The sequence below is a fragment of the Asparagus officinalis genome, chromosome 2, assembly GCF_001876935.1.
Source record: "Asparagus officinalis chromosome 2, Aspof.V1, whole genome shotgun sequence".
NCBI lineage: Eukaryota > Viridiplantae > Streptophyta > Magnoliopsida > Asparagales > Asparagaceae > Asparagus > Asparagus officinalis.
The window spans coordinates 84,089,172-84,099,785 of record NC_033795.1 but is presented as its reverse complement, the minus strand read 5'-3'; the positions used below and the strand labels follow the sequence as shown (position 1 = coordinate 84,099,785).

The window sequence follows — 10,614 nt, the reverse complement described above, 5'->3', positions numbered from 1 at the left end:
GTGTGTAAAAAGCATATATATAGAATGCAGCATTATCCACAGCGAATTCTTTTTTATTGAATTAAATCCAAATGTATAGGTGTCCAGTAGTGTTCTGGGCACGTATCGTATGCCTCCAAAGAAAGTGCAAAGTACAACAGTGTACATCAAAGCATTGAAATCTGAGCACTACGCACGTAACAAGCCCAAGAGGGTAAGATACCAATGAGTGTGGTGTCCACTACCGGTCAGAAAATGATCACATTTGCCCACTTTGCACTCGGGCCTAACTTTCGCTGCGGTGCACTGGACCTGAAAAAAGATGAATAAAACAGGGCAGGGCATGGAACCTGGATCCGTTGGAGCAAACCGGAGAGCGACATAACAAACAAAGACTCAAAAGTAAATTACTTTACGCGGGGAGATGACAATTTTGTGATTTGGTTGAAAACAGGCATAATCCTGAGTCGTAGTTCACAGTTAGAAGTTTGGAGTATACACGAAGTATTCTCCTGCCGGATAGCAAGTTATGATTTTGCCGGGGAAAACTAAAAACATGGGTTATAGCTTACAGAAGTTGGGGAAATCTGGAGTACGCATGAAATATTCTACGTGAGATATGACAGCTTGTAATTTTGTCGAAAATGATCAAAATAATTTCAGCAGTTATGCACCTTTATCACTATAAATACCTCCATATACACAGAAAAAAGAGGGGAGCAGATCCAAGGTAATTAGAACAGATAAGCTTGGGCATTTGGCGAATTTGGGAAAAGAGAGAGAGTCTTGATTCCTCAAAAACACTTTCAAGAAGCTTTCGTTAATTCCTAGAGATTTAAGCCTTGACTTAATCTTTGGAAGAGTGAACATCTTACATCGATAAGATATTCGCTTCAAATTCTAACTTTGATAAACGAAGAAAGAATCCCCAAAGCTTTCACAATTCAATCAGAATCTTGTGAATCGGTGGTCCACGAGTTAACGCACTCCCAGCACAGGCAAAGTCCCACAAAAGCAGAAGTCCATAAACGATTTCTGTGTTATTTTCTAGAGAGTTGTAATTTTTTTTTTGTTGTGTAAGAGAAGTCTTATAAAAAGGCTATTTCTTTTGAATTTATTGTAATCGATCGAAGATATAATGAATTCCACAATGAAGCAAACTTTCGATGAAAACAAACTGGTTGTAGAGTACAAATAAAATTTTCTTTACGCAGGCAGACATTTGTGATTTGTTGAAAACATCCAAAATCATATGGTATAGTCTACATAAACTTGGGAGTATTTGAGTTCACATTAAATATTTTATGCAGGACAACAACTTGTGATTTTGTCAAGAAGAACTAGTTACAGTCCATAGATACTAAAAAATTCTTGATTAGGCATAAAAAAATATTTTATGCTGGAGGCAATTTGTGAGTAGGGCAAAAAAACGACCAAAATCATGAGTCATAGTCCAATAAAATTCAAAAATTTAGAATCCTCATAAGATATTCCATGTGGGATGACATTTTGTGATTTGATAAAAAATGTCCCAAATCGTGGATTAGTCCATAGAAATTTGGTAATTTCTGAGTATGCATAAAAATATACTATGATGAACGAAAACTTGTGATTTAGTCTTAACAATCAAAATCATGGGTTACATTCCGTAGAAATTTGGTAAGTAGGAAATATGCATAAAAAATTATATATGTGATGGCAAATTGTAATTTGGTCAAAAACTAGCAAAATCATACGTTAAGTATACATAAATTCAAAAATTTCAAAGCACATATAAACTATTATATGTGGAACATAAATGTGTGATTTGATTGAAAACAACCAAAATCATAAGTTATATAGTTCACAAAGATTTTTTGAGTACGAATAAAATATTTTAAGTGGGACGATAACTTGTGATTTGGGAAAAACGACCAATACCATCGGTCATAGTCTACAGGAATTCTAAAAATTTAATTATACATAAATTTGGGATTTGTTTAAGAACGACCACAATCAACCGTTATAATTCACAAAAATTCATGAAAAGTATTGCATAAAATATTATGTGCGAGAAAACATCTTGCAATTTGATTGAAAACGATCAAAACCATAGGCTATAATGTTGTGCTTTGATACCACTTGATGTGCTGAAACCACTTGTTGGGCTCCGAGGAAATCACACAAATGCCGAGAGAGAAAGCCAAATACAATCCAAAAAACGACACGAACACAAACAAACGAATTTTACGTGGTTCGACAAGTTGCCTACGTCCACGGGGCAAGAAGGAGATATGTTTTCACTAATAGAGAAGAGAGAGTACAAATAAAGATTACAAAATCACTCAAATCTCTCAAACAAATCTCTCTAATCTCTCAAACAAAACCCTAAACCAATAGCTCAGAAAAAACTCTTTTTTCTGTTCTCAAAACAACCCTTTCAACTGCTCCACAGAAACCCTAAAACGTGTTTGTATTTATACCAAACAATAATCCCAAACAGAACAAGAAAACCAAAACTGTGCCTGACCCGACTGGCGGTCGACCGCAGAAGTCGTCGCGGTCGACTGACCAGAAAGAAAGAAACCCAATATCAATTACAGGGTTTGGCGGTCGACCACCAAAATCGTCGCGGTCGATCGTCACCAAGTCCAGAAAACTCCCTGAGGTTGTGCACATTTCCGGTCGACCGCCCCAAATCTCGCGGTCGACCGCCCCAAAGCTCGCGGTCAACCGGCAAGCACCCAAAGTTCTGTCTGAACCAAAAATCATGTTCTACTCCAATGTTTTTGCCGTTTCTACATATAATCCATAAAAATTCGGGTATTTCGGAGTAGACACGAGCGAGAGCATATAATATAGGGAAAATTGCTTCCAGCCCCCAAAACAACCCAAAACATGCTCTGTCCCCCCAAGACCTTTTCAACGTTCCTTTTACCCCCAAAACCGCCCCCGATTTTCTTCCAGCCCCCAAAACGAATCCTCAGGCGTAACGCCGTTTAAACCCCGCTCGAAATGCCCAAAATACCCTTACGTTTAAAATTCCCCGTTATGAGTTACCTCCTCGTCCGTACCCTGTCATCTCTCTCTTCTGCAAGCAAACCGACTCCAGAAACCCAATTCAAAACCCTAGCCCTAAATCAACCGACCCCAACTCAAACCGAATCAAAGCAAAGGGATCAAAATGGCCGGCGATTCAACCCCCAAAGCCAACCTCAATGCCGACCACAGCGAAAGCGATTACGCCCAGCGGTTCGAAATCTCAGAAAGAGCCCAGACAACTGCAGTGCGGGCTGAATCTGAAGCTCGGGCTGCGATTGGTGATGTTCTAGAGGACATCGCAACCAGCCATTCTCATCCCAGAAGCCCGCCTCAAAATTTAAGTGTAGGCCCACGCGAAGGTCTAGAGGGCAGCACCGGCACCACCGGCGCGTCCAACGATGCCACTAGAGCGCTCCTTGGTCTACAGAGAGGAGAAGAAGAGAAGCACGTGGCAGCACCCAAAAGGTAATTTTTACCGCAAGTTTTATGTTGTTAAGGTTACGGTTTGATTGATAATGCTCTTAGTCTGGTGGGAAGGTCCAAAATTACGGTGTCTGTTAGCTGTTGAGGTTACTGTTAACATGCAAGGTCTATGCTTTTATTGCTGAGGTTGTTGTTTATTTGTAGAGGTTAGGCTTTGGTTGTTAAGGTTAGGTTTTGGTTGATAAGGTTGTGGGGTTGTTGTTAAGGTTGTTGGTTACTGCCTTTATTGTTAAGGTTGTTGTTTAGTTGTTGAGGTTAGGCTTTGGTTGTTAAGGTTAGTTTTTGTTGTTAAGGTTATGTGGTTGCTGTTAAGATTGTTGGTTTACCCGTAAAGTTTACAGCATAGCTGTTATGTTTACTGATTATACTCAAAAATGCTCTCGTCTTGTGTTTTTGTTTTGTAGAAAAAGGGCAAAGCCAGCTATTACGTTGCGGCCCACCGCCAGCTTCGGTGCCTATCACGACTTCATGCAGAATTTGGTGACGCGTATGGGGCCAAGGCATTTTGCGGCCTACGAAGATAGTGTATTCAGACACTACGTCCAATTTGGCCCACCTGGCGTCGATCTTCCCACCTTTGAGCACATTTTGAGTCAGTGGGACAAGAAGAGCAAAAAATTCGTCTTCACCGATAGGAATGATGGAGAAGAGATCCCATGCTCATTCAACCTTGAGTGGGTAATGGAGCATACATGGTTCTCCAATGAGGGGCTTCATGTTGACCACAATCGGGACAGGAAAAATAGGATTTGGTCCAGGTTCTTTGACAAACCCGAGGCGGGGGGTTCCAGCAGTATAGCTCCCCCCAAAGGAGGCCCCACCAGACGCAATGTGGAGGACCTGCTCTTGAAGCTGGTACTATCTTCTGATCGCCGAGATGTGAAGGACTTTGTCCTGCTACAGATCCTCTATCAGCTGAGCATGATTTGGTGTCCAAGCAGTGTTTCCGGCGTTCCTAGGCATTTATTCAAGTACGTCGACAGCATCGAACAGGTCAACAACACTGCTTGGGGGATCTATATATTCAGTGAGACATCTGACGCGATAGAGAGGGAACTGAAGGGTCCTGAGCCAGGGAAGACGACATTATATCTGCAAGGGTGTACCCCTCTAGTTTGTGTAAGTAATCATGTTTTTTACTGATTGTGAAGGTTAGGGTTTAGTTGTTAATGTTACAGTTTCGTTGTCAAGGTTACGGTTTGGTTGTTAATATTACGGTTTGGTTGTTAAGGTTACGTTTTTATTGTTAGGGTTACTTTATTAATTGTTACGGATGAAGGTGTTTGTTAAGTTTTTATATCTCTAATGTGCAGTTGTGGTATTATGAACGGGTTTGATCTTAGTTCCATTAGTTGTGGGTGAATGCATGTGGCTCTTTTCAATGAGCTTGTACAATAAAAAGATAGTTAAGATTGATAGGTGCGTGGAATACCATCAATTCAGCTGCATCAATGTGTGAATCACCTAGGAAGGCATGCGAATGCTGGTGGAGATAGTCCTCTGGCTTACGTTAACACTGTATAGCTATACAGTGTAAACGTAAGCCAGAGGACTATCTACAACAGCATCGCATGCCTTCCTAGGTGCATCACACATTGATCCATCTGAATTGATCATATTCCACGCACCTATGAATCTTAACTATCTTTTTATTGTACAAGCTCATGGAGGGGAGCCAGTTATATTCACCCACGGTTATGGGACATATAGTAGAGACAATGGTAATACATGCTGTAGTCATCGTGTATTCAAGCTTATTTGTTGAGTTTACGGGGTTGTTGATAGGCTTATTTGTTTGTTATAAGGTTGTAGCAAGTTCATTGTAAAAGAAATTATTTTTGGATACATGTTGTTTTGTTAAGTTTAACGATTTATCAAGAAATATTATGGACTCACTGTTAAGGTTATTGACTGGTTGTTAAGTTTACGTGTTTATGGATTGGTTGCTAAGGTTGACTCTTTGTTGTCAGGCTTGTTGATTTATTGTTAAAGTTAGCGCTCTGTTGTCAATTTTTATGTATTGGTTGCTAAGGTTAGCTATCTGTTGTTGAACTTGTGGAATCGTAGCTATCTGTAGCTCCTTGTTGTAACGTTTAGCTCTACTGTATAGCTTATTGGTTGAGAAGATCAGGGGGTGAATTGATAAGCTTATGGTTTTGTTGTTTAGATCGTGGATTGGTTGTCAAGCTTATGGATTCCTTAACAATAGGGTTAGCTATCTGTTGTTAAGGTAAGCTGTTAATTGTCAAGCTTATGAATTGGTTGTTAATGTTAGCTATCTGTTGTCAAAACTATGGAATGGTTGCTAACGTTAGCTCCCTGTTGTTAAGGTTAGCTATCTGTTGTATTGGTTGTTAAGGTTAGCTATCCTGTAGCTGACAGGCGAAGGGATGGTGGTGTTGCCGCGTGGAATGTGGGGATAGGTAGGTGTTCAGGTTATATTAACTCACCTCCTTGGGAACTAGGAGGAACATTGAATGCAGTAGCAGAGAATATACGCCGGTGACCGTGACAACCAAACGCTGCTGAATAACAGCAAGGGACCTCTCCACAAGAGGGCGCTAACAATTAATCAATAAACATAACAATTAATCAAAAACTTAACAACCAAAAAAACATAACAATTAATCAAAAACTTGAACATTAAAGTGATAAATTTGACAACCAAAAAAATAACCTTAACAACCAAATCAAAACTTCAACATTAAAGTGATAAACTTGACAACCAAGTAATAACCTTAACTACCAAGTCAAAACGTCAACATTAAAGTGATAAACTTGACAACCAAGTTTATCACCTTAACAACCAAGCTATGACCTTCTCACTTGTAGTGATATACAGGACAACAAATCCATATACATGACAATAAAACGCTAAACTATATAGGCTCGTTACAGCTTGCACGATTGTGACCCTCCATGTTGCATCGAGAGCACTTAACCGGTCGGGTGTTCAGCGACCTGTTGTTTATTCGTCTAGTGCATGGTCTGCCACGTCTTTTTTTGGTGAGAGGAGGCTTCAACACTCGCTCTTCTGGCGGTACAAAGCGCTTCTCGTAATCTGGGATGGGATAGATGATCGGTGCATAGCTTGCTCTGAACGCAACAACAGTCATGTACCAATCGCAATATTGATAAATTTCTCGTCCCATCCATGTAATTGCAGCGCACGCATGTTTGCAGGGAATGCGGGTGATGTCCCAGGACCTGCAAGAACAAGTCCGATTCTTCAAATCTACGCGGCAAGTTTTATTGGACTCGACCTCCACAATATCTTCCGTCGAATGTTTAATCGCCAAGCAGCTACCATGCTGAATGTTATCACTCAGCACCAACTCCGCTTCCGGGCATAGGTATCCAGACCATTTCTGACCCAATAGCCTCCTTTCATGCATGCGCTCCATTATTTGCTTCCGTATGGTCTCAACCAAAGGTAAGATTCGCAACAATCGTGCCTTTCTTATCCAGCTGTTGAAGGACTCAGCAACGTTTGAAGTAACATGGCCATACCTTAACAACAAAGCACTAACAATAACAATAATTCCTTAAACTAAACATTAAAGGCCTAACCTTAACAACAAATATCCTAAACTTAACAGCAAAACCCTAGCAGAATAACTCTAACCATAACAATAAAAATCTAACCTTAACAGAAAACTGTAGGATAACTCTAACCTTAACAACTATAACAGTGCTGTAACAAAATAACGTCGGGACCAAGCTATCTTACCTTATACCAGGAAAATGCGCGTTTGCCCATCTCTCCGGGGAGTATTCCATTACAGTGACATAAGCCCTGTGATCGATCGCTGCCAATTCTTTCATGTCATTATCCCATTCAGATATTGTGAACTTATAAGCCGCAGATTGTAACAGCTCGCCCAACGTAGTCGCGATATTTGCCTTGTGCCCAAAATCCTTCATCTTTTTTTTGAAATTCTCGACTAGATGCAGAACACACCTTGAATGGAATGCATCTGGAAAGAATTCCTCGACTGCTGCCCTGATACCCTTGTCGGCGTCTGAAATCATTACCAGTCGATGTGGAGGTTGGTAAGGATTTTCCCTATCATACAGTAACGTCCATAATCCTTGTAAGAACCATTTCCAGTTAACCTCATTCTCTTGGTCGCATACGCAATAAGCTAGGGGAAATATTCCCTGGTTGCCGTCATACCCAGTAGCGCTAAGTAGTATGCCTCTGTAACGATCTTTAATAAATGTTCCATCCAAAAACAATAGAGGCCTACACCCAGCAATGAACCCTTCAATACAGGCATTATAACTAATGAACAGTCGCCTGAACCTCCCGTCATCAGCATCAATAACAACACGACTCCCTGGATTAGTTGCATGCACCATGGATTCATACCTGCATGAATATAACAACAAAGCAGTACATTTAGCGAAGGATTCATAACCATAACAAATGATCTTCAAACTTCACGACCAACACGTATACTTAACGACGAACCAATAACTTTAACAACTAATACGTATAGTTAGCAACCAACACGTACACTTAACGTCGAACCGCCAACTTTAACAACTACTACGTATAGTTAGCAACCAAAAGGTAAGAGTGATTTCAGAAGAATAAAAAAGATAAGGACCATCTCAGTGAATCGTAAGCCTCATCATCGTCACCGAACAGGTCCTGTTGAGCTGTCTCCTTGCTCCACCACGCTTTACTGTAGTTAATCTTGATGCCAAAATTAGAGAGCATGTCGTTCTTGATATCGACCGCACGAAGATCTGGCCTAACCTTCAAAACAGCTTGTATTTGGCTAGCAATGAACTTCCTTGATGCCCTTGAGTTGCCAGCATTTGCTCCATGTTGACCGCAGGTGTGGGTAGACTCGAAATTCTTTATGGACATGATAGACGAATTTCTGAGCGGGGAAGCAAACAACATCCAAGGGCAACCATGTGTGTGTTTGAATCGGCAATAGACTCTTATGCGTCTTTGTTCATTGTGGTAAAAATCATACTCGAACCGTTTAGCAATTGAATAGTATTGAAGTGCTAATCTAACTTCAGCAGCACTATCAAATTTCTGACCAACTTCACGTATGGAGGTGTGCCACTCAGTTGGGATCTTTGTTTGGTGATTAAGCATGTCTTCCAGCAGCATGATCGAGTCGCCGGTGGGGTTGTCATTAGGAATACGCTCATCATTACAGGTTTGGGTGAACGGGGTATCTGCGCACCGCGAATTTTCTGTCGGTATTGTCCTGAAGTATAAATCAAAATACATAGCCTTAGCAACGAACTGATAACCTTAACAACGAACTCATAAACGTAACAACCTACACATATCCTTAACAACTAACCCTTATACTTAAGGGCAGACTCGTGACCTTAACAACAAACGCATATACTTAACATCAAACACCATAACTTAGCAACCAACTAGTATACGTAACAGCCAACAAATAACTTTAACAACCAGTGCTTAACATAACCTTGACAGCCAACACATTACCAAAGCAACCAATGCATGAGGTTAACAACTAATGGCAAAACCTATCAGTGAACTCAAAAGGAAATCTGGAGTGTAATTCCTACGCAGTTTCCGGCGTAGTCTGCGTGTTCTGCGAAGTTGAGGATTCCGCAGCGGAGGTGGCATGCAAATTCGCGTCTGTAAATCCATTACGCCGACAATACTCGAACATCAAATTTAAGTCGTCGTCATTGTCAATTGAAATGCTGAATTTCTTTTCCCTTTCGCATATGAACTTCAGTGAAAGAGATTGCATTGGTATTTTAAGCCTTTCCGCCACTCGATATTTCAAGCTGATTATTTCTGTATTCTCTTTGATAACGACGAATACACCGTCACCACTTTTGTTGCTTTTTGCCTTCGTTACCACGCATAGAAGAGATCCATCCGCCATTTTATTACAGGGAGTGGTTGAAGAATCGAAGAGGCTTTTATTGAAGATAATTAAGTGGAAGGAACAACTTAGCTTGAAGGGGGATATAGCTGGTGATAATATCTGATGATAATTTTGGAGGGAAATGGGAATTTTCCCCCCAAAAAAAGTCATTCATATCACCATTTAATGCCTACAGTCGAAACGATGGGTTTCCGTCGTGAGAGGGCGACGAACACATGCTGCGAAGGGTATTTTGGGCATTTCGAGCGGTGTTTAAACGGAAGGTGGCCTGGGGATTCGTTTTGGGGGCTGGAAGAAAATCGGGGGCGGTTTTGGGGGTAAAAGGCACGTTGAAAAAGTCTTGGGGGGGCAGAGCACGTTCTGTGTTGTTTTGGGGGCTGGAAGCAATTTTCCCTATAATATATAAGCTGAGTACATGATGGTTTAGAATCTTGAGAAGCAAGCAAGTCAGTGCATACTACGAACAGAAGCCTAAAGTGAAAGAGCCTGACTGAGACACTGTCGATTTGTAAAGTAAGATGAGTTGATTAGTGGGTCCGTTGATAGTACCTAATATCTTGGTGACTGTGGATATAAACTAGCTAGGTAGGTGCTTTGCTGGATTAAAGCTGATGTTTGTAGATTGTAAGGCTTTTGAGGAGCATGACCTTTAGCAAGCGCATCTTCAACGTGTTGAGGCTCAGAGGGGATGCATATATATAACTGAAACAAAAGGCAAAAGTAGGAATCTGTCTCATGCAGGGTTCCATGTGTCTGGGAATAATCATATAGAAATTAGCTGCTATATATGTTGTGCGTCCAGTTTGCAACTGTAAACCATAGCTCTAATTCTATATGTTTACTACCTCAGATTCTTTTCCCCCTCCCCAAATCACAGAAGTTTGCTTTTTTTTTCTTCTTCTTCTCCCCCCTTTCCCCTCTCTTTGATGTTATGAGTTAAATACTAGTACGGTTACCAACAAGAAATTCTATCAATAAGAAATGGAAGGAAACATCAAGTAACTAGGAGTGCTCAAGGAAGTGCCATGAGTACTACTAAGCAGTCGTTGCCCGCGCAAGGGAAGCTAGTATATATGGTTCGACAAATAATCGTCGTAGATGAATGCCCCTCAAAATTGCTTCCTCATCGGAAACCAAAGTAGATCAATGGGAATAAATATGTCTATATGTAACAATTTCCGAGATAAATCATCTCAATAATAAATGAGTTAGGCATATATGTCACGCTCCG

The 10,614-nt window shown here is 40.7% G+C and overlaps 2 protein-coding genes across 2 annotated transcripts; one reads left to right on the top strand and one right to left on the bottom strand.

Moving 5' to 3' along the window:
* Window positions 2,953-4,790, top strand: LOC109829704. The gene is made up of 2 exons (XM_020396745.1): window positions 2,953-3,465; window positions 3,888-4,790. Exons 1-2 carry the CDS (start codon window positions 3,143-3,145, stop codon window positions 4,624-4,626), a joined length of 1,062 nt encoding a protein of 353 aa, XP_020252334.1. The 5' UTR covers window positions 2,953-3,142; the 3' UTR covers window positions 4,627-4,790.
* LOC109831464 lies at window positions 5,775-9,380 on the bottom strand. Its single transcript, XM_020398784.1, has 6 exons — window positions 9,151-9,380; window positions 8,097-8,717; window positions 7,214-7,855; window positions 6,528-6,993; window positions 5,934-6,044; window positions 5,775-5,822 (listed from the first exon to the last, which is right to left on the bottom strand). The coding sequence occupies exons 1-6, from the start codon at window positions 9,378-9,380 to the stop codon at window positions 5,775-5,777; spliced, it is 2,118 nt and encodes a 705-aa protein (XP_020254373.1).